The 24,738-nt window shown below is 40.8% G+C and overlaps 1 protein-coding gene across 10 annotated transcripts in view; it reads right to left on the bottom strand.

Moving 5' to 3' along the window:
* HHAT (hedgehog acyltransferase) overlaps positions 1-24,738 on the bottom strand; it is a 321,914-nt gene that overhangs the window by 247,035 nt on the left and 50,141 nt on the right. For 8 of the 10 annotated variants that reach the window (XR_006214213.1, XR_006214214.1, XM_042976895.1 and 5 more), the window contains one exon: positions 10,608-10,721. Coding sequence is in view for 8 of the 10 variants with exons in the window: in XM_042976895.1 (XP_042832829.1) it covers positions 10,608-10,721 (114 nt within the window). In the remaining 2 variants the exon portion in view is untranslated. Of the gene's footprint in view, positions 1-10,607; positions 10,722-18,640; positions 18,673-21,581; positions 21,618-24,738 lie in introns of those variants that run through there. The other 2 variants (XM_042976899.1, XM_042976900.1) reach the window with 2 other exon arrangements.

Consider the following 24,738-nt stretch of genomic DNA (forward strand, 5'->3'; position numbering starts at 1 on the left):
TTCCTCGCCAGAAGGACTTTAAGACTTTTTCCCCCAAGCTTTCGGGGCAACCTGGGCAGATACACAGTTTTGATCACACACATAATCTATGTCAAGCTCAAGTTTTAAAAAATCCACCTAAGAGTCAACAAAATCCCAGTTTGTTTAAATTAAGTGATGATTATGACTGGAAATTATGGGCCACTTGAGAAGAAGGCACAAAGAATCATTTTGATCAAGTACACAAAACATGAGCTTAATTTAAGACTGGGCTGTGATGTTTCTAATTTAGAAATTTAAATTCTAATTCTATACAATGCTTTTGAGATTTTTGAGATAGTTGTAGATTCACCTGCAGTTATAAGAAATAATACAAAGAGATCCCCCCTCCTACACTTCACCCAGTTTTTCCCAATGGTAATATTTTGCAAAACCATAGCATATCCAACGAGGATATTGACATTGCTACAATCCACCAAATTTATCCAGGTTTCCCAGTTTTGCTTGTACTCCTTTGTATGTGTGTGTGTTTAGTTCCATATAATTTTATCACAGGTATAGGTTCAGTCTCCACCACAGTAAAGATATGTAACATCTTATCTTTACAGATGGAGGTAAATAGTTCTATCACCGTAAGGATCTCTTGTGTTGCCCTTTTGCAACTACCTCCTTCCCACTCCCTTTATCCCACATCCTTAACCCCTGGAAACCACCACCATCTTCCCCATTTCTAAAATTTTACTTGAAGAATTGTATGCAGCCTTTGGGATTGGCTTTTTTCACTCAGTGTAATTCCCTGGAGACTCATCCAAGTTGCTGAGGGTATTTAAAGTTTGCTCCTTTTTACTGCTGTGTAGTATTCCATGTTATGGATGTCTCACCACTTATTTAACCATTCACCTGTAAAAGAACATCTGGGTTTCCAGTTTTTTGTTATTCTGAACAAAAGTGATATAAACATATGTGTACAGTTTTTTGTGTAAAAATAAGGTTTTTTATTTCTCTGGGATAAATGCCCAAGAGTGCATTGTTTGGGTTGCACGGTAGTTGCACGTTTAGTTCTAGAAGAATCTGCTAAACAGCATTTCCACCAGGAAGGTATGAGTGCTCCAGTTTATTCCCGTCCTCACCAGCATCTGGCTCTGTCACTATGTTTCATCTGAGCCAGTCTGCCAAGTGTGCAGTGGTATCTCACTGTGGCTTTAATTTGCATTCACAAATCTCTTTCAAAAAGCATCAAAGTGTGAGCAACCTGAAGCTCGAGAGTAAGACAGGCTGGGCAGACTTTGTTGAGGCATAGGACTTTCCTGACCCCCTTTACTCGCCTTATTCCAGGCTCTTCAGTTTCTAACAGAAGATGAAAAGGCAGGTGAGGGAAGAGAAGAAACTTTTAAAAGTCTAGCAAACAATCAGAAAGAAATTACATTTCTGTGACAGTTGACAAAATGGCAAACTGAGAATGCAGTAGCCTTCCTCATGGGACACAGTGCTTCCCGCCCCAGACTGAAGTAGGTCGGCCACCTGCCCTCTGCTCCCACTGCTCCCTGTGTCTATTCCTCTTCCTCAAGAGGCTGAACTCTTCCTCAAGACGGCCCATTACGGACTCTCTGCTTGATAGTCCCCCTTCACAGGCTAATATCCTGCCTTGTTCAAATTACAGTAATATAAGCCCAGAATCTAACATGGTGCCTAGCATATAGCAAGCACTCCATAAATGCAGGATAAATGAATGAATGGTGGAACGGTTGGGTGGGTACATGGGCAGATATGGTCGATGGATATGCTTCCCCAAGTCTTTGGATTTAACCTAGTAGTTATGACAAACAAGTAACAAGAAGTTAGCACCAAAATTTGGGGCTGTTTAGTCCACTAACATGAAAATCTGCTGTTTTCCAAGGTCCCTACTTATACCACTTAACCCCTTATAAACAAAGGCTGTTTTGCCAGGGCAGATGGAACGGAGGGAGTCACCTGACATCTCCCTGCCTACTGCCTGTTTTCCATCACAGGAGTCTCTTACAACTCTACTTGTGCTGGGGGAAATCTCAAATAGTTTACAACCGATAGGGCACAGGCACCAAGCTATGAAAGCAGACATCTGTGATAGAATCTGTTGCCCATCACCCCACCCACTGGTGTTCAGAGAGACTAACCCTAAACTGGTGTGTTTCCAAGGCTGAAATCACCACCCCTGAGGAAAAACTATGCACTCGCCCTCCTTTTCTTCAAATCTTCTTCACTGGGAGTCAAGACCCAGCCACAAGAAGAGCTGGCTGGCAATGCCCCCTCTTACAACATCCTTACTTTTCTCCCACTTCAGCTTGTTCTGTGCTGCAGGCACCGAATGATAAAAGGATGTGCCTGCGTGGTTCCCTCATTAGCTTACCTCCATCGGGAAGAGCAAAAGGGTAAAGCCTTGGTGAGGACAACTGTTGGCAACTATACCAGATTTTGCTGTCTATGAATTTTTTTTGTACATCTGCCCAGAAACCACTCAGTGGGGGCAATTGTTTGAGAAATAAGTAAAGTCAATCAATAATCCTTATGTATGCCATAATTTATTACATACTACATCATCAATTGCAGCTGCTACTAAAAAATATAGTTATATATTTTGGGGAGGGATATATATACACGTGTATATTTATGTGTGTATATATACATACACACACACACACACACACACACACACACACACACACACACACACACATCTATCCCCAAACAAAGAGGGAAAACCCAAAACCATCCCAGAGTCCAAACAACCACATTCTAGCTGCTTCTCCTGGGAGCAAAGGCCAGTGGGCCCAAACAAAGCCAATTCCATCCCTCCTTAGATACGCACTGATGGAGGAAGAAGAGTCTGGTTAGCACAAGAGATTCCTATTAGGTGTGTGGTTTCAATAAGATGCTGGCAGAGAACACTGTTGACCGCAGCCTTCCAGAGGTTAGTTTCCTCACTTCAGCCAACACCACGGAACCACGCTTTTCAGTCCTATGACTGATGAGCTCAGCTGGTCAGGGCCCGGTGCTAATGATGTGGGTTCTGCCAGTCAGAGGTACAGTGAAAACGTCGCTCTGTGGTTAGCAACAGCAGCCACCCTCAGCCCCCACACCAGGCCAGCCTTCTCAAAAGGTTCACACAGGGATATTTTTAGCTCTGAGGGCAGAGAACACAATGTCTCAGGTGGTAGCAAGGCCACAGGGGTGTTCAGGAAAGGAGGCAACTGTCTGACCCACCCAACACACAATCCAGTCATAACAAACCCACAGCCAAAGCTCAGAGCCATTACTCAGCCTCCCCTCCCAGGGTACCGGCCCTTGGTCCAGTCTCGCCAAAACCCAGAGAGAAAGCCCTGCCCAGAGAAAAGGCATTTAACCTTGTCCAAGGAGCTCAGTGGAAAGTTTTAGGACTTGTCCTGGAGAAGAGAAGGGAAGAGAAGGGAAGAGAAGAGAAAAAAAGAAATCACACTGTTGAACCTCATCTGCCTCTCTCTGGGAGGAGCTGGGCCACCAAAGGAAGAGATGAGATGAGATAGTAGTTGGAGATGGGAAGCATCCTTGAGGGCTTAGGGGTTGGTCCAGGGAGAACTGCAGACATACTAACATGCCATCTGTGCAGGTGCTGTCTGTCCGTAGCTCATGGCGCCTCTGGAAATGGGGGAATAAAGACAAGTATAGCCCAAATCTTCCACCGTAAGTCCCCAAAACATCGACCATCTGGAACACTTGGTCCAGGTGGTGAAAGCACGAAGCTAATGGGGCCAAAGCTGTGGTTCATGCTTACATATCAGGGCCAAGCAGACTCAGACAAAGAGAGCACTGTGCCCCAGCCACAAGCAGAACCCTGCCCACTGGCTGTGGCACAAAGTAAGCCTGTGGTTGAGAGGAGGGGATGGGAGAGACACACACACAGATGACTCAGTGCACACTTGGCAAGGAACACCGCCTCCTGACTTTGCATATGATGTGCTCTGCGGATGTAAAGTCCACCTGTCCCCCTGGGCCTGGTAATGAAATGCCAGAAGCCAAAAGAAGCAAACCCTTCCACTTCCTTCAAACTGCAGCTCATGAGCACCTCCTGGGAGGCCTTCCCTCACACCTCCAGGCACAGGTGCCCACTCCTCCTCCCAGGATCCCAACCCACCAGTACATCAGGTCCACAATCAAGATCAGTGTTTGGTCCCCTCTTGTTCTCACCCAACTTCCCAGGGGGAAGGGCTGTGGCTCTCAATCGTTTCCCCCAACAACCCAAGCTTGAAAGAGGGTCAGAGAAAGACGTCCATGGGCAGAGTACAGGTATGGCTGAATAGGCAGCCTCTGCCCTCAGGGGCTTTAGAATCTCAAGACAGTTGCTTCCTCCCTTGAACACCCTAGAGGTGACTGCTCCCGGGAGCACACACACAGACCAGTCACAGCACACAGCAAATACCAGCAGACCACAGCAGCAGCCACCACGTACTTGGCTTTTATCTTATACAAGCATAACCTTGAAAAACATCAGACCCTCACCACCACCCCAAGAAGCAAGCAGCACCATCCCTATTGCACAAATGAGGAACAGGCTCAAAGTTATCGACTAACTCACTTAAGACTGTGTGGCTTGAAAGCAGCAAAGCTGGGATTCACCCAAGTCCTTCCCACAACTACTCTGAAAACTACCTAAGATAAAAAGAGTCTCAACTCAAAGTAACAAGCAAATTAAACGGAAGAACATCTATATCCTAACCTAGGTAGATTTCTGACGGTGGTCCATGCAAATGGGGTCTAAAAATGGAGGGAGTTTGGAAAGAGGGAGGAGCATCCAGTCAAGAGCATTCCTAAAGTTAATCTACATCTCAAATTCTCCGAGGGGCTAGATCTCCTCCAGGGGAGGGGGGGTGGGGGGAGAGTTGGTTCTTGAAGACAAGAAAACATCACTCTTTAGGCACAAAGCACAGGCATGCATATAGTACAAAAAATGGACAGTATATCTGTGGTATTAAAATTTCACAGTAAGAAAGTCACAATTGGGAAAAGTTTTATGTAAAAAAACTCTGGAGGAGCAGGGATAGTGACAATGAAAAAAAGCTACAGAAAACACTGATCTGTAGAAAGCAAACAAGAAATAGCAAGAATAAGAGTGAGAGGCAAAGGAGACCAATCCGACATGGCCACGTCAGTCTCCGTGCATGTCAAAGAGTCACAGGGAGGGCAGGAGATGAAACACTCAGTGTGCCCAAGGCACCCTCAGCTCTCCTTCTGCCCCACTTCACTCTTCCACATGTCCAGTTACAGTACATCAAAAATCAAACACAGAAAAAGGAACGTTTATAAGATTTGTAAGGTATAAAGAATAATGAAATAGCACCGGCATACCCACCACCAGCTTAAGATAAGACCAGGCTACATCAGTGCTTTAGAGGGTCCTGGGCATATGTCAATTATACCTCAATTAAAACAAGCCATAAACTGTCAAAGGGGAAAAAAGGGGTGGGCCTGCATTCCCCCCAATTCTATCCACTTCCCACCCCAACCAGACATAACCACTATCCTGAATTTTAACAGTAATCTCATCTTTGTAAGCATATATGTGAATGTATCATTTAGTTTTGCACAATTCTGAGCTTTATAAACATGGGATCTTATCTGATGGATTCCTCTGCAACTAGCCTTCTTACTAGCTCAATGTTGTGATCCAAAAATTCATCCATGTTGACAATTCTAGCTATGATTCAGTCCTTTCCATGGAATACGTTCACTACAAGTCCTCCATTTCCCCATAACGGACACCTGGATTCCTTCTGGTTCTTCATTACAAACATCAATCACTGCAATGAATGTCCTGACTTGCCCCCTGACTGGCAAAAAGAGTTTCTCCAGAGACTATGTCAGAATTAGCACTAGTAGCCTTGGGCTATGCATCTCTTTGAAGTAATATATTACAAAGAAGCTGTACCAATGCATATGCACAACCTTTCTGTATGAGTTCAGGTAGCTGTTATTTGATACAATCAGGATTTTTGTTTTGTCTTTGCTACACTGGAAAGTAGGAAATGATACAGTTTTAAGATGTATTTGTTTGATTACTAAAAAAAGTTGAACAGGTGTTCTAAGTTTACTGGTCATTTATGCTTCCTCTTCTGCAAATTCCTTTTCACATTTGTGCCATTTTTTTCTATTGGGTGATTTGTCTTTTTCTTAGGAAATTTCTTTATATATTCCAAATACTAGTCCTCTGTCAGGTTGCAAACAACTCTATTAGTGACTTGCCTTTTCACTTTCTTCGTTGTGTCTTTGGCTACATCCAAAGATGTACACTAATTATACACTGATGATTACACATAATTATACATTGAGAAGTTCTTATTTTAATGTAGTTAAACTTATCAATCGTTTTCCTTTACAATTTTGTATTTTTTGGGTCTTGTTTAAGAAATCTTTCTCAACCCTAATAACAACAGATAGTCTAGATCACACTTTGTAAAAGTTATATGCTTTTTTCTTTTTAAATCCTTAATCTACCTTGAAAAGGATTATGTGTCGTATGAGTTCTTTTTAATATAGCTAAACAATTAGGTCAGCACTGCTTACTGAACAGTTCATCTTTTTTAATAATCTTTTTTTAAATTTTTTTAAACATTTATTTACTTTTGAGAGACAGAGCACAAGTGGGGGAAGGGTAGAGAGATAGGGAGACACAGAATCCAAAGCAGGCTCCAGATTCTGGGCTGTCAGCACAGAGCCCTACACGGGGCTCAAACCCACAAACCGTGAGATCATGACCTGAGCTGAAGTCAGACGCTTAACCAGCTGACCCACCCAGGCACCCCTGAACAGTTCATCTTTTCCATATAGATATGAAATGCCAATTCTGTCATAAATCAAGTTTCCATCTATGCATAGGTATTTTCTAAACTCTATTCTGTTCCATTGGCCTATTTGTCTATCCTGGTACCAATACAACAATGTCCTAATTATTATATCTTTGTAAGTCATAATTTCTGGTAAGGCATATCCTTTGATTTTGGTACCAATCTTATACTATCTTCATTAAATATACATTTCCTCCTTTTCTCTTTTCTGAAAAAGCCTGGTTAAGATTTAAGTCATTTGTGTCTGGATGTTTGGCAGAATTGGTTTATTACTAGTGTTTTTTTAAATTTTTTTTTATTTATTTTTGACAGAGAGAGACAGAGCATGAGCAGGGGAGGGGCAGAGAGAGAGGGAGACACAGAATCTGAAGCAGGCTCCAGGCTCTGACCTATCAGCACAGAGCCCGACGCGGGGCTCAAACTCACAGACTGTGAGATCATGACCTGAGCCAAAGTTGGACGCTTAACCGACCAAGCCACCCAGACGCCCCAATTACTAGTATTTTCTTAAATAGATTTGACTAGTGATTAAATTTCTTTTCATGGTTTTAGTGACTATTTGGTCTATTTCTCATGAGTCAGTTTTGGTAAGTTATATTTCCAGCAATTTGTCTGCTTTGCCAAAGTTTTGAAGATTTTTGGTGTAAAGGTGTGCAAAATATATATCCTCTTACTATATTTTTTCATCAGCTTTTCCATACTTAATATCGGTTATTTGTGCACTTTCTTTTTCCTTGACCAATCTTACCATTAATTTCTACTTTTATTTTTGTTGTTTTCTTCCTTCCTTTTTTCTGTTCTTTAACTTCTTAAACTGTGTGTACTTTGCTCATTATTTTTCAGCCTTTCTTAATAGGAATGTGTAGGATTATGGTTTCCAATTAAATACCATGCTAGCCACACCCTACAAGTTTTGATACATGTAACATTTTTCATTTATTTCTACTTTCTAACTTATAGTATGATGATCTCTTTTTGACCTACATGTTATTTAAAAGTATGTTTTCTTTAATTTCTAAATGAGTTAGAGTTTTTAGGTCATCTCGTGTTACCGGTTTCCAAACTTAATTGCACTGGGATTAAAGAGAGTAACCTATATAGAACAGATACTTTGACATTTTGTTGAAAATACTTTGAAATGTGTTGAAATGTATGGTCTATAGGTCATTAAATTTTATAAATATTCTGTGAATTCTCCAGTTGTTAGATATAATTTACATATATTTCTTATATCAAGCTCATTAATTATATTTTCCTTGTTTTTCTAAATGATATATTAGTCATGAAATTATGTTAAAACCTCTCCCTATAATAAATTTTTTTAAGGTTTTTTTTTGGGGGGGGGGGGGAGGGAGGACAGCAAGACCCAAGCAGGCTCTGTGATGTCATCAAGGAGCCCGACATGAACTGAGGAACCATGAGATCATGAACTGAGCCAAAATCAAGAGTTGGACGCTTAACTGACTGAGCCACCCAAGTGCCCCATAAACTTTTCCATCTTTATGGTACTGATCAACTTTTGCTTTACATCTCTCAAAGCAGACAAAATTAGAATTGTAACACCCTCCTAATGGAATTAACTCTGTATCATTAAATAATCCTCTGTCACTAATAATGCTCTTTGCTGGTTATTAATAAAACCACACCAGTATATGGGTGGACAGGGGAGTCTTAGGTTTGCTTGGAATGTCTTTTCCCATCCGTTTACCTACCAAACTTTCCATGTCCTTCCATTTTAAGTACATCTTGCTAAGAAGCACATCTCAGGACTCTATTAATTTTCCCTTACTTCTGTTTTTCTTTTTTAAGTGTATTTATTTTGAGAGGGAGGGAGGGAGGGAGGGAGAGAGAGAGAGAACACAAGCGGGGTAGGGACAGAGAGAAGGAGAGACAGAATCCCAAGCAGGCTCTGAGCCATCAGCACAGAACTGGATGCAGGGCTCGAACTCACAAACTGTGAGATCATGACCTGAACAGAGATCAAGACCTGGACGCTTAACCAACTGAGCCATTATTTGTTTTTCTTTTATCCAGTCTGACAACCTTTTTCTGGGGGGTATGGGTGGGGACTGGGTCCATTTATATTGATTGTGACTACTGATCTATTTATCTGCCATTTCTTTTGTGCTTTCTCTTTGTCCTGTTTTCTCCATGTTTCACCCTTACTTTTTAATGACATTTATGACAAATGAAGCTCCTCATTTTTAAGGGGGTTAAAAAAAATAATAATGCTCTCTTACCACCCCTACCTTACACAAAGTGACGAATTAAAATCCTGCCGTGAAAAGCTTTCCTAAAGTTATAAACCTAATCAGTGAGAAAGCCAAAGACCCGACACATCATCGTCATCTCGTACTCTTCTGCTGCACTGCAGTTCACCCACAACCATGGCAGCAGTAGCAAGAGTGGACACATCTCACAGATCCTCCTTGACATCCTTCGTCTTTCCCTCACACAAGTAACAGTGACAGGTAGTAAGCTATTCATTTCACAGATGGGAAAACTGAGACCTGGGGCAATAAGTCATCTGTCTGTGGGCAGAGAAATTTTAGTTAGACACAAAAATGTTAAATCTCTAGAAAACTTGAAGTCTTAAAAAAAAAAAAAAAAAAAGACCAAACAGAAATTTGTGGAAGAAAAGAAACCCATTAATGAGGGCTTAGGTACCTAAAATTGCTACTAGCTTAGGGACACCCAAAAAATTATTATTTACTATTGGGTCTGCTCAGAAAGCTCTATGAAACGTTTTAATGTATGAAGATCTGGCAGCATATAACAGTGAAGTTTTTGCCATTTTAGAAGATGGGAACCACTTGGGTACAAAAAAAATAATCAGTATCACATTTAAAACAAAGTTAACATGTCGTTGGAATTTCCTATCTTCCAGGATGAGACACGATCCTGAAAAGCACCGATTTTCAAGAAAGAGCTAAAAAACAGCCCACGTCCGGTACACGTTTCTAACCACACGACACCCTGTTTTCCTTAGCCTCACACTGTGGTCTGTCGTGCCCAGAGGCTCCTGCTTCTTCGGTCTCTTCACCTCCATGAACCTCTAAGAATCAAACGTTTCCTGTGGGCTGACTTCCAAGTCAGTTTTTGGTCGGGTCATCTTCACTATGTAATTTCCAAGCACAGACTCATTTTTTTTTCACTTGGGGAATCTACAGAGTCAAGAAGCGTGTATCAGAAGACGCTGGACAAAAGCCTGGCCCCTCAGCGACAGAAAGATCCTCCAGGCAGCGTCTGAGATCCCTTGGGAGCTAAACCCATCAAGAGGCTTTCAATCCTCCCTTCTGTGAAAGCACTTCTCAAACATCCCCTTTGAAGTAGCCCTTGTTCTCCACTCCAAGCCAGGGCAAGAATAAAAAAAATACTACTGGAATTCTGATCTACAACAGCTACCATGGCATAAATTATTCGACATTGAAATGATTCCCATTTAGTGATATCATTCACTACTTTCTCCTGAACTTATACATTGTCCTCAACAATCGGTGTTTTTTCAATACAATCATTTGATCAGGTATGATCTTAGTTTTATTCTAAAACCTTCATATTCAATGGTTTTAAAAATAACCTGGAGGAAGCAAATGCAGGATAAGAATGTATGAGATCTTTACCATAAATGTCTTATTGATCATTAGCAATTCTTTCTCATCTTTTCCAGGCTCCCAAGGCCAATATCCACATCTCCTGATTCCCAGTTCAGGACTCTTTCCTCTCAAAAGGCAAAGAAACAGGCATAAGAGGAAATGCTGCACATAATCATACCTTCCTTGCAAGCATGCCGGCCACCTGAGACACAGCCATGTGGCCCAGCAGAAACCGCACCAGCTGCTGTTTTCCCCATTCCATCCAGAAGCTCCACTCAAAGTCATTTGGGTCCTAAAGAGAGCAAAACAGGAGATTATCTGAGGGATTTTGGTACATCTTAGGCAGAACAGAAACTCCAGTTAATAAAACAACCGGAAAGAAGGACAACGAGAGTCCAAACTCCAAATGATATGCGCACATTCCCAGCCCCAGCGCTGCCACAACACCACCAGCTTGTACCCTTCCCTCCAGCTTGGCTGGTCTCACTGCCCTTCTCCGAATCAGTGTCTTTTCAGAGCTGATCCCCCAGGACCCTCTGTGGAACAAAAACCATTATTATTCCCATTTCATAAAAGATGAAACAGAGGCTTAAAGAATTCAATTCATGTACCCGGTGTCACATAGATAATATCAGTTCATTGCTTGCACTATCTCAGGTTAGCCACACAAACGAGAGAAATGCAAATTGGCTGCTAATAAAATTGCTTAAGGTCAATCGTGTTAAGTCTTGCTGTCAATTTGGGCAGGAGAATGAAATTAACCAATTCTCCATAGGATAAGGATGAAAGAATGAAAGATATACTTCCCTTCAGGAAGCTCTGTGTCCATTAACACCCTGTGTGTAGGTGTCCATTATCACCCCATGTCTAGACATGCACCAGGAACAGTATCCATGCAGCTCCCTGGCAGAAGCAGGTGAAAACTTCTGGGTAAGACTAGACGTGTGAATAGCTGGGGACTAACATCCAAAAACCTTGGTTTGGACTTGGGAGCCCTAGGGAGATCATGGCAGCTGATTCAAATATGGAGGGAACAAACAGTGATTGGCCACTCTAAAATGGGCAATGCACGCTTGGCCAATGAGCATCTCAATGATGAAGTGGGGATTTGAGATCCTCAGGATTTTCTAGCCCAGCTGTGTGGGTGGGGAAGGAATCCCGAGTGACTATTGATATGGAACAACTCACCAGTCTCTGCAAATGGAACTTTAATTGGATTTAGAGGAAAATACATGATTTTTTTTTATACCTAAGGATTGAAGAGTAATTTCACACCAGTTACACATTTCAAAACTCTTTTTCCAGAAGGTAAAGCATAGATAAAATTTATCTTGATTCATATCAGACTATGAATACAGAGGTAGCAAACCTCGTAGCCAAGGTTATAAGCTTGTTCTGGTTTAGATCCCAGATCTACCCATCTACTGTCTGTGATGACTCTGAGTGAGATACTTTATACCTTTCTGACCTATCTGCTCATGTGATAACAGTACTGATCTTCCAGGGGTTTGTGAAGTTTAAATGAGAACATATGCATACCGAAAGTTTAAAACAGTACCTGGCATGCTGCACTCAATAAAAACTGCTCCTTGCCACCAACTGTTAGTCCCATGTACTTCTCATCCTATGTTAACCAGCAAGACTGTATCATGCTTTACAATGTGCCACTTGTTTTTAAAAAAAAAAAAAAGTTTTTCCATTTTCCAAATGAATACAGTATTGTACATCATCAAATAAAACATGTTCCTCACATTCAAGATCGTGATCCATAGACAACCTGCTCACAGAGCCCCCATCCCCATAAAAATTATGGGTCTCATCCAATTCTTTCCATTCAGAGATGATGACAGGGTCCAAGATGTGCACGTGCCACATGGCCAGGCAGCAGCAGAGCAGAGAACTCAAACCTTTACCTTGGCTCTCAATCCCTGATCCAAAGCTCGTTTCCTCATCTCAAAAATTTCAGATGAGTCAATTAAATGAATGAATGCAAACAAGCTCAAAGGTCACGTGATGATGCCATGCTGGGAAAGTGCCGCTTTTGTAACAAGGATACAGGCAAAGAGACGCTAAAAGTCGAGGTTGAATTTTTTTAATTCCCCCCTCAAAAATATTCCAATATCCTACCTTTTTTATTATAAAGAGTGCTCTTAAACACTAAGAATAACACTTTAAATTCAGAACCCCAGGCTTACCAATGCTTCAAAGCCTCTCCAACTTTAACTTTCTAGGGGAAAAATGATATCTCATAAAATGTAAGAAACCAAAAAGACCTTGATGTTCCAACGGAAGGCCCAGGCCTACTGAAAACCCTGTGCTAGTAAAACCCCATCAACAAAAGTTAGGGTCTTTCATCATTAATTCCTTTGCAGAAAATATCCATTTAAAGGAAATAAAAACATTTCTCTCATGTCTATCCTTCTCCATTTAACATATTTACCTAAAGGAAATCATGTCTATCCTAAGGAAATAATCGGACAGAAAGTTGAGCCAATGAATGGAACAAGATGGCCAATAACTAGTGGTTGATGATTTGGGTAAGAAAAATGTTGACTCACCTGCTTTTATAAGCAAAAACTTTACAGATACTGAGTTCAATCACACGTTTCAAGGCAAATGTTAAAGCCTCAAATTAAGAACAATTTTTTCATATTCTGTTCCTTCCTCCACTTCCTTTCTTGACCCTGCAGTTCTTAGTCAATTAAAACACTCTTCTTCAGGTCTCTAAGTGAGCCAGACATAAACAAGGGATCAGTTCAAGTCAGACAGAACCAGGAAGGCTCCTCCACAGAGAAAGGGGAGACTAAACTCCAAGGAACGGTAATCTACATCCAATCTTCTAGATCCGTGCTTCCCAAGCTTCAGTGTACACACAAATCATCTACACATCCTGCTAACATGCAGATTCTGGCCCAGCATCTCACCTCTGGGATGGGGCCTGGGATTCTCTATTTCTAACAAGCTCCCAGGTGATGATATCTGCTGGCCCAGGGACCACATTTTGAGTAGCAAAGATCTACATCACTTATTATGCCTCCTTCCACCTGAATGGTCGTCACCCCAGAGGATCCTTAACAGTGCACCCCACCCCATACAATTCCCAGGCAGGGACACACTAAAGCTAATATTTGCTAACAGAACAGCCATCATCCTGCTCACTGTCGGAAACTCTGAGCACCTTAATTCAACATGTTTTAAACTAAGTAAATTAACATGCAGTTACTCATTCTGATACTTTCAATCTGCAACCAGGCAAAACCGAGAAACCTAAAAGCACATGACAGTTCTAGGCATCTCTTAAATAGTGACTCCAACTTCCTGGTGAAACAGTCTTTCCTATTCTTCACAAAAGAAAGGGCCTGGGCCTGGTATTCTTAATTGCTTCTTTCCCCAGCCAGAGAGCAGAGTCCTATGCTAGGCCCTGTGGGAAAACCTGTGTATTCCTCACCCTTGGGGAACTCACATCACCAACACCGACACCCCGCAATCAAGACACTGAAAATCCACTGTAAAACAAGAGAGGTCACAGTGATGTAATTCAAACACATACACTTGTATAAGACAGACCTTTCCTTCTCATGTAAATCACTACCATTCTGGGTATGTGTTTTCTAACAACCTCACAACAACCCTTCAAGTTTTTTGAATAGACAAATTATTTGCCCATAACGAGTAGAGGGGTGAGCTGGATTTCAAACACAGACCTGTTACCAAAGAGGAAGTCCTTTTCCAAGATGTTCCTACTTGTGCTGACTCTACCTGGACTTCCCTAATCCACCCAGACAGACACACACACACACACGCGCGCGCGCGCGCACACATACATGTACCCTACTAACCAAACTGCCTCCGAGAGGTACCTCCTTAATACCACCATAACCACAAAGATGTTGGCTCAAGTGTGAGGTCTTCTTCCCTCTTCCGGGTGGACCTCATTGTGTCCCTGTCATTCACATCTGAATTCCAGCACCTTTATTATAACATAACTTATTGGAGCACTTTTTATTATAGTCAATTCATGTATTTTCTCTCTAGGGAGAAAAATGGTAAGTTCTTGAAAGTAACCTTGACTTAACCAAATTTGCATCAGGTATGCCCAACATTTGGCAAGCCTTAAAAATGATGGGGGACGGGTGCCTGGGTGGCTCAGTCGGTTGAGCGTCTGACTTCGGCTCAGGTCATGATCTCACAGCTTGTGAGTTCGAGCCCCGCATCAGGCTCTGTGCTGACAGCTGGGAGCCTGGAGCCTGCTTCAGATTCTATGTCTCCCTCTCTCTCTCTGCCCCTACCCCTCTCACGCTCTGTCTCTGTATCTGTCTCTCTCTCTCAAAGATAAATAAACGTTAAAAAAAATTTATTTTTAATGGTGGGGGAGTAAAATCAGCCTAAGTTCTTTTTTTTTTTTAATTTGTTTAATGTTTGTATTTATTTTTGAGACAGAGAGAGACAGAGCATGAGCAGGGGAGGGGCAGAGAGAGAGGGAGACACAGAATCCAAAGCAGGCTCCAGGCTCCAAGCTGTCAGCACAGAGCCCGACGCGGGGCTCGAACTCATGGACCGTGAGATCATGACCTGAGCTGAAGTCGGACGCTTAACTGACTGAGCCACCCAGGCGTCCCTAAAATCAGCCTATGTTCATTTCTACTCCTGCACAAACCTGGGTAAGTCACTAGGCTCTCTGGATCTGAGCCTTCTACGTCTAAAACGAAAGGCTAAATTAGCATGATGTCTAAGATGCCCTTAAGAGAGTAAAAAAAAAAAAAAAAAAAAAAGTAGGGGTGCCTGGGTGGCTCAGTACATTAAGCAGCCGACTTTGGATCAGGTCATGACCTCATGGCTCGTGAGTTTAAGCCCCACATGGGGCTCTGTGCTGACAGCTCAGAGCCTGGAGCCCATTTCAGGTTCTGTGTCTCCCCCTCTCTGCCCCTCTCCCACTCTCATTCTGTCTCTCTCAAAAATAAACATTAAAATTAAAAAAAAAAAAAAAAGCTACTTTCCAGACTAAGGGAAAGAGACACTACTAATAGAGTGTCTACAGACTGCTGACTGAGCACCCACCATTCAGGCGAGGGGTTGATCTCCCATCACCCCCCCCCCTCCAGTGACCAATCCAGGCCTCCACACAGTCCACCTGCTCTGTTCCAGAAAGTCCACCAGCCTTCCCTCTTCCCCAGATTGGGTAGAAACTACTACAGTGTATTCACTGTGTCGTAGGATTCTGCCCATAGCAAGATAAGTCAACCATCCTCAGAGAAGCTACATATCGCATGTCCCAGGTCCAAGAGCAAATACATGACAAAGGCTGATTTCAAAGCCCTAGGTACTAGACCACAAGGCCCATATTTCATGTGGTAAATACCTATAACACAAAAATAGTTAAGATGGTAAATTGTAAGTGCACAGCTCAGTGGCATTAAGTACACTTACACTGTTACACAACTGTAACCACCATCCATCTCCAGAATCTTCAGCTAGAATGTCCAACTTGACTCAGAGTTAAATCTGACATTCATTTCCATGCTTCTCTGGAGCCCTGAAGGGAGGATGGATGGGGATTCCCACAGAGTGATTAGTACCGTGTATGTTTTTGTGCTATGCATGTATTTGTTAAGTATACATAAACAATAAACTATTCTAGTCTGATAGTCCTGGAAAAACAAATTCAAGAGTTTTCAGGCTGCATATACTGAAACAGAGATACTCACAGGCCAAATCTGAGAGAATTGACATGCTCAAGATCCCCCAAACCCACTCAAAAGAAAGGAAGGCAGAAGGTTCTAGAAACTGGACTGAACAGAAGTGAATCCATGGTTAACCAAAGGGAAACATGAACATTCAGAAAAGCTGCAAGATCTGAAATGCCAGGGGAAAGGGACCATCCTACCTTCTCAAAATATAATGTCGGCTCTGTATGGCCGACTCTTCCAACCCTTTTCTAGCATGACTTCCTATACATTAGAGGTCAGAAGGCAAAAAACAACAACAACAAAAACCTTACATTACCTACATTTCCCAGAATTCCCTGCAGCTAGCATGTCTACATGTGCCCCAGCGTCTGATGAACAAATACACAATGACTCTGATAAGAACATAAAGATGTGCAGGCTGGGAGACTCTTCTGAAAGTATAGTGGCAGAGGCCCTTGTTTTTCCGCAGCACCATCAGTGGACACTCCAGGGTTCAGTCAGTCCATCCGGAGGGTTGGCAGTTTTGGTTAGCACACTCGCTGCACTGTCCACTCAGGCTGGGACCTGTCCAGCAGCCACAGTTTTGCTCTGGAAATTGCTCCTGGAAGTTCACTTCGTGCCTGTCCCTGCAGTCCTTTTGACTGTTCTAAAATCTCCTTAAATCCCTGCAATACATTCCTTTCTGCTTAAGCAGACCAGGGTGGATTCTGTTGTCTGGAACAGAACCTTGATCAACATACTTTGGAAGGGATTTTTCTCCTGACTGCAATCCAGTTCTACTTGTGTAACAGAACCCACTACGAGAATATTCACTTTATTTATTTTAATATGAAATTTATTGTCAAATTGGTTTCCATACAACACCCAGTGCTCATCCCAACAGGTGCCCTCCTCAATGCCCATCACCCACTTTCCTCTCCCTCCCACCCCCCCATCAACCCTCAGGTTATTCTCAGTTTTTAAGAGTCTCTTATGCTTTGGCTCCCTCCCTTTTTTTCTTCCTTCCCCTCCCCCATGGTCTTCTGTTGAGTTTCTCAGGATCCACATAAGAGTGAAAACATACGGTATCTGTCTTTCTCTGCCTGACTTATTTCACTTAGCATAACACCCTCCAGTTCCACCCATGTTGCTACAAAAGGCCATATTTCATTCTGTCTCATTGCCAAGTAGTATTCCATTGTGTATATAAACCATAATTTCTTTATCCATTTATCAGTTGATGGACACTTAGGCTCTTTTCGTAATTTGGCTATTGTTGAAAGTGCTGCTATAAACATTGGGGTACAAGTGCCCCTATGCATCAGCACTCCTGTATCCCTGGGGTAAATTCCTAGCAGTGCTATTGCTGGGTCATAGGGTAGATCGGTTTTTAATTTTTTGAGGAACCTCCACACTGTTTTCCAGAGTGGCTGCACCAATTTGCATAGAATATTCACTTTAAAGAAAACTATTCCAAAATAAGTCTGTTTAGTGCAGGAAAATGAAATGGAGCAAAACACCAGCCTAGCCGGTCCAAGAGGTTCTAGAACTGGATAATGAAGGCAATGAGTGTTGCACATTCACAAGTGCATCTGTTTATATATTTCAAAACCAAATAGAAAATGATCTACCTTACTTACCAATCTGTATTTTTCATTACCATAACTCTCTTTTTCTCAGAGAAAACAACAGAGAGCTGAATATACTGTATATTACTATTTTCCTTACCCTCATATCCAGCATTTCACCAAAAATAAATATAACAGAAACGTTAGACACTTTTATGTATCTATTTCCTACATAGCATTATGTTCATATTATTTACCTCAAGACCCAATTCCTAATCACACTGAGCAAAAGTCACCTCTGAACAGGAAAACCTTTATAAGATACCTGAATCCAGAAATGTTTCCCTGCACATTCAAAAGCAACAAGCTCACCTTAATGGCCTATAAATTTCCAAAGGAGAAAGAAAAAGAAAAAAAAAAAAAAAAGAGGACTAATATGTAGGAACTCCGCACAGAAGAAGCACTGCTCTCTGAATGAACTCAGGCTAATGATTCATTTAGCGATTATTGGAATAGTTTTCTCTTTCAACAGATGCTTTGCTATTTCTAAAATAATTTGAACAAAATTATTTTACTGCCCACAATTTCCAGAGACACTCTTCCCCCAACCAACATTTCCTCAAAGATAAAATGTTTTCCCTACCAAATTTTTTATTCTGTAAATAATAAAGTCTCTGCTTAAATGTCTTTACCGGCCTCCACAGGTAAAGAAGATACTCACAGGATAGGGATCCATCGACAGGGCTGGTGTAAACTACAATGGTTCTACTGTGTGTCATTCCCAGTCTCTTAACTGGCCTTCCTGATCTAAGCCTCACAATCCATCCAGGGCATAATGGGGGCAGACGGAAGTTCTGCAGAAGAAAAAGCCTCTCAAGATGACTTAACTAAATCAAGAACACTTAAATTCTTCGAATCTCTTCAACCCAACTAACAACCTAAACTCAGTAACATTCTCTGACTACCCCTCTACCTACCTACTTCCTAGAAGTTGTTCCAGAGTATTCAGGACTTATGCATATACTTGATCAAACATGTAAAGATTCTGTCTCTGCCTTTGTCTACTCTATATTTCTCCTTTTCTTCCTGGAGCTAACAAAAAGAATCAAATTTTTAAAAAGAAATAGTACTTTCTAGTATGAAGTCAAGGCTTTATAAAAATTATATTCCTTTCTCCACACCTCTCAAACTGGAAAAACACTATATTTTCTACCAAGTATATGGAGAAATGAGTTGTAAATGAGTAATAAGGCTGATAAATAAGTTAGGGATCATGACAAAAAAAGTAATAGAACAGGATGGCTGGACAGCCAATTATTAACATATGATTTCCCAGCTACAAACTCTAATAAATCATGTATCCTATTAGCGTCTCTTCTCCTGAATACCAAAAATACAAAAGGAGTCACAGTAACATAGAAGAAAAAAATGGTCCGCCAACCTTTGAGGGCCTTGGCCCCTAACATGGCCCTCCCACTTGGAGAATTTGCTTTCTGCTTAGGAAGTTTGCATACATACAAGAAAACTAGTTAATACACAACATCCCTGCAGTGGGCAAAAACTAGCAAACTAGAACTCCAGGTGGAATCCCCAAATGTCAAGTCTTCAGGGCAGAAGGCCAATTGAGAAAGATATGAGGGATAGAGGCACCTGGATGGCTCAGTCAGTTAAGCATCCAACTTCGGCTCAGGTCATGATCTCACATTTCATGGGTTTGAGCCCTTCACTGGGCTCGATGCGGACAGCTCAGAGCCTGGAGCCTGCTTCAGATTCTATGTCTCCCTCTCTCTCTCTGCCCCTCCCCCACTTGTGCTCTGTCCCTGTCTCTATCTCTCTCTCAAAAATAAACATTAAAACATTTTTAAAAAGAAAGATATGAGTGATAAAAAAGAAAAACTAACATTTTTGTCATCTTTCCAGGGGGTACAGGAGGGCGAGTCTTCATCATCCCAGATACCATTTTTTTCCTTGAATTTTACACACTGCATGAAAGACCAGGGAAGTGGCAGAGTATATGAAGGGTTCTCCCACACACCTTTTCTATCTGTCCCCTTTGCCCATTAGCTGCCCTGGATCTCAGAGACACCTCCCTGTAAAAGAGAAATTACATATACTGGTCTCTGCTCCCAGTGCCTGGCACAGAGCTCCTAAAACCCTTGTAATTTCTTGTAATAAGAGCATAGGAACATTTTTTGTTCTAATACTTGGTCTCTGACCCTAGTTCCTGACACAGAGCTCCTAATTCCCTTGGAATTTTCTGGTTGGGAGGAACACCTTTTGTTGTAACAAGGTGACTCTTGGTGGCCTCCCAGATGAGGGCTGCTCACCAGAAAGACCAAGCCATGATTAGAAGCTTGGAATTTTCAGCCCCACCCCCTCTCCAGAGAGGGGAGGCAGGCTGGAAGTCAAATGAATGTTCATGCTTAGGTGAGGAAGCCTCCATCAAAGTTCCACAAGTACCAGGGTTCACAGAGCTTCTGGGTTGGTGAATGCACGGAGGTGCTGGGAGAGGGCGCTCCCGGAAAGGGCATGGAAGCCCCACACCCCTTCCACAGATCCCGCCTATGTACTTCTTCCATGTGACATTCACATGTATCTTGTATCACACCCTTGTATAATAAACTCATGTCTCCCTAATCCTCCCATTAAGGATAGCTAAAAACTCTGGATATAACTATAAAACAAACATAAGGCGACTCTCAAAGATGAAAAGAAGAAAGCAGCCTGGCTAGGAAACTCAGGATTTGAGGAATGACATAAACAAAATAAAATAACCCACAGATGGGCTTCATAGGGCAGATGACATAGGAAAAGAATCACTGAACCTAAAGATAGGTCAATAGAAATTATACAATCTGAGAAACAGAATAGGCTTAGAAAATAAACAGAACCTCAGAGTCCTGTGGTACAATTATAAAAGATATAACTTTCATGTCACTGCAATCCTAGAAGGAAAGGAAAAAAATGTAAGGCTGAAAAAAAAAATTAAAATAATGGCTACAAACCACACAAATTTGATAAAAGGCGTAAACCTACAGATGCTGAATGAACCCAAATCAAATTAAATATACCAATTAAAAGAAAATGGCAGGGGTGCCTGGGTGGCTCAGTTTGTTGAGCGTCCAACTTTGGCTCAGGTCATGATCTCACAGTCTTGAGTTCGAGTACCACAACGGGCTCTGAGCCTGCTTCTGATTCTGTGTCTCCCTCTCTCTGCCCCTCCCCCCATACTCTGTCTCTCTCTGCCTCTGAAAAAATGAATAAGTGTTAAAAATTTTTTTTAAAAATGAAAAGAAAATGGCAGAATGAATTTTTAGGAAATGATCCAAATCTATGCTGTCTATAAAAATTCACATTAGGGTCGCCTGGGAGGCTCAGTCGGTTGAGCATCCACCTCTTGATTTCCCCTCAGGTTGTGTCTCATACTCTCTTGGGTTTGAGCCCCACATCCGGCTCTGCACTGACCCTGCAGAGCCTGCTTGGGATTCTCTCTCCCTTTCTCCCTCCTTCCCTCTCTCTCTCTGCCCCTCCCCCCAGCTCGTGGCCTCTCTCAAAATAAACTGAAAAATAAATTATAAAAATTCATTTCAAATACAGGTAGGCTGAAAGTAAAGGATAGAAAAGGATACACCATACAAAAGAAAGCAGCAGTCACTATATTAATATCAGATCAAGACGACTTTGGTGAAAGAAAATCACCAGGCTCAAAAGGATCATTCAATAATGATAAAAGGGTAAATCCGACAAGAAGACAACCCTAAATGTGTCTGTACCAAATAACAGAGCTGTCAAATCCATGAAGAAATGACAGAAAAGGAAAGACAAATCCACCATTACAGCTGAAGACTTCAACACCCCTCTCTCTCAACAGTTGATAAAACTGCTGGACAGAAAAACCAAGGATACAGGAAAACTTACCACCAACCAACAGGATCTAATCGACATTTATAGAACATTCCATCCAACAGCATCAGAACACACATTCTTTTTAAAGATCCATGGAACATTCACTAAAATAGACTATATCCTGGGCCATGATACAAATCAACAAATTTAAAAGAATTTCATCATACACAGTGTATTTTCTGACCACAATGGAATCAAACCAGAAATCAGTACCAGAAAGATAACAGGAAAATCTCCAAACACCTAGAAATTAAGCAACATACTTCTAAATAACCCATTCTAAATAGCCCTCCCCCCTGCCCCATGCTCATGCTCGGCCTCTCTCAATAATAAATAAATGTTAAAAAATTAAAAAAAAAAAAAAAAGAGTAAAAGTCTCAAAACTCTAAGCTACCACCTCAAGAAACTAACAAATGAGCAAAATAAACTCAGAGTAAGCAGGAAGAAGGAACCATAGATAAGAGCAGAAATCAAGGAAACAGAAAAATCAACGGAATGAAAAGCTAGTTCTTTGTAAAAATCAAGTTCACAAATCTCTAGCAAATGGAGAAAGAATAAGAGAAGACAGCCTAAATTACAGATATCAGGAATGAAACAGGATATCACCAAGCTCCACAGAAACTGAGGCTAATAAGGGATATTATGAACAACTCTATATACATTTGACAACTTAGATAAAATAGAATAATTCCTTGAAAAGCACAACCTACCAAAACTCACCCAATACAAAATATATCATTTCAACTACCAAAAAAATTAAATTCATAATTTAAAAACTCCCTAAAAAGAAATTTCTAGTCCCAAGTGGTTTCACTGAAGAATTCTATTAGACATCTAAAGATGTTCTTTTTAAGAGGGAAACACTAACACATTTTGCAAGTCTCACAATAAACACATGAAATCTGAAGTTAAAAATACAAGACTATATATAATTGCTCAAAATCCAACAGTACCAAGAGAAACTACAGTCCGATATCCCTCATGAATATAGACACAAAAATTCTAAACAGAACATTAACCAATGAATTCCAGCAATGTATAAAAAAATTATACACTACAACCAAGTGGGTTTATCCAGGGATAGAAGGCTGATTTAATATCGAAAAATCAAAGTAACCCACCATATTAACATATTCTGAAGAAAAAAAATCCCATGATCATATCAACTGACGCAGAAAATCATATCTGACAAAATTCAATGCTCTTTCATAAAAATTCTCAGAAAACTAGGAATAGAGAGGAACTTCCTCAACTTGATAAAGAATATCTACAAAAAATATACAGAAACATCAAACTTATTGGTGAAGCCTGAATGGTTAAGAATAAGAAAAAGACAAGGATGTAGACTCTCATCACTCTTACTAAACATAATACTGGGAGTCCTAGCCAGTACAATAAGAATAAAAGGTATACAGATTGAAAATTAAGAAATAAAATTATCCTCATTTGGTTGTCCAAGTAGAAAACCTTGACAAATCAAAAAAGGGAGAAAACAAAAAACACCTCCTATGATAAATGAGTTCAGAAAAGTCATAGGATATAAGATCAAAATATAAAAGTGAATTATACTTCTATATACTAGCAATTAACATAGAAATTGAAATTAAAACTATAAGACCATTTATAATTGCTCAAAATTTAAACACTTAGGGGTGTCTCACTGGCTCAGTTGGTAGAACATGCAACTCATGAGGGAGACGAGGGTGGGTGATAGGCATTGAGGAGGGCACCTGTTGGGATGAGCACTGGATGTTGTATGGAAACCAATTTGACAATAAATTTCATATTAAAAAAAAAAAAAAAAAAAGAACATGCAACTCTTGATCTTGGGATTTTGAGTTCAAACCCCAAATGTAGAGTTTAAATTTAAAATAAAATTAAAAACAATTTTAAGTGTTAAAAAAAAGGAATTTTATAGGTATAAATTATAGGTATAAATCTAACAAAACATGTATAAAATTTGTATGCTAAAAACTACAAACACAAATAAATCAAAAGAGGTATATAGAATAATACGCTACCCTCAAGGGCTCGAAGAGTCAACGTAGTAAAGACATAAGTGTTCCCAAAATTGATCTAACATTTTAACAAAATTCCTATTGAAATCCTAGCAAAATGTTTTGTAGACACAGAAAAGCTTATTCTAAAACGTATATGGGAAGGCAAAGGAACTAAATGAGCTATAACAATCTTGAAAGAGAATAAAATTAGAAAGATTATATTACCTGATTTCAAGACTTACCAGTAATCTTAGAGAATGTGGCATCAGTGGAAAGACAGACACACAGATCCATGGAACAGAAGTGAGAACCCAGAAATACAGCCATACTAGTCTGGCCAATTGATTTTTTTAAATTTATTTATTGTTGAGAGACAGAGTGCGAGCAGAGGAGGGGCAGAAAAAAAGGGAGACACAGAATCTGAAGCAGGCTCCAGGATCTGAGCTGTTAGCACAGCCTGATGCGGGGCTTGAATCCATGAACTGTGAGATCATGACCTTAGTGGAAGTCAGGCACTCAAGCAACCAAGCCACCCAGGCACCCCTGGCAAATTGATTTTTGACAAAGGTATAGAAACAATTCAATGAAATGAAGAATAGTCTTTTCAATTAATGGTGCTGTAGCAACTAGACATCCATAAGCAAAAAACATAATAATAAATAAGCCTCTACCGAAGCAAAGATAAAAATTAATTTGGGGTGCCTGGCTGGCTCAGTCAGTAGAGCATATGACTCTTGATCTCAGTGTTGTAAGTTCGAGTCCCACGTTGGGTGAAGATATTACTTAAGAATATTAAAAAAATTTTTAACTAAAAATGGATCATGTATTTAAATGTAAAATGCAAAATTATGAGACATCTGGGAAAAAAATAAAAAATCTATGAGCCATACAACTAGGCCAAGAGTTCTTAGAAATGACACCGAAAGCACAATCCACAAGAGAAAAAAAAAATTACTAAACGGGACTTCTGTGAAAGACCCTAAGAGGATGAAAAGTCAAGCTACTGACCAAAAAAATATTCACAAACCACCAATCTGACAAAGGACTAGTATCTAGACTATATAAAGAACTCTCTAAACTCAACAGTAAAAATAAAATAAACAACCCAGGTGGAAAATTGGCAAAACACATGAACAGTATTTCACCAAAGAGAATATACAAATGACAAG

This window comes from Panthera tigris, chromosome F3 (assembly GCF_018350195.1).
Source record: "Panthera tigris isolate Pti1 chromosome F3, P.tigris_Pti1_mat1.1, whole genome shotgun sequence".
NCBI lineage: Eukaryota > Metazoa > Chordata > Mammalia > Carnivora > Felidae > Panthera > Panthera tigris.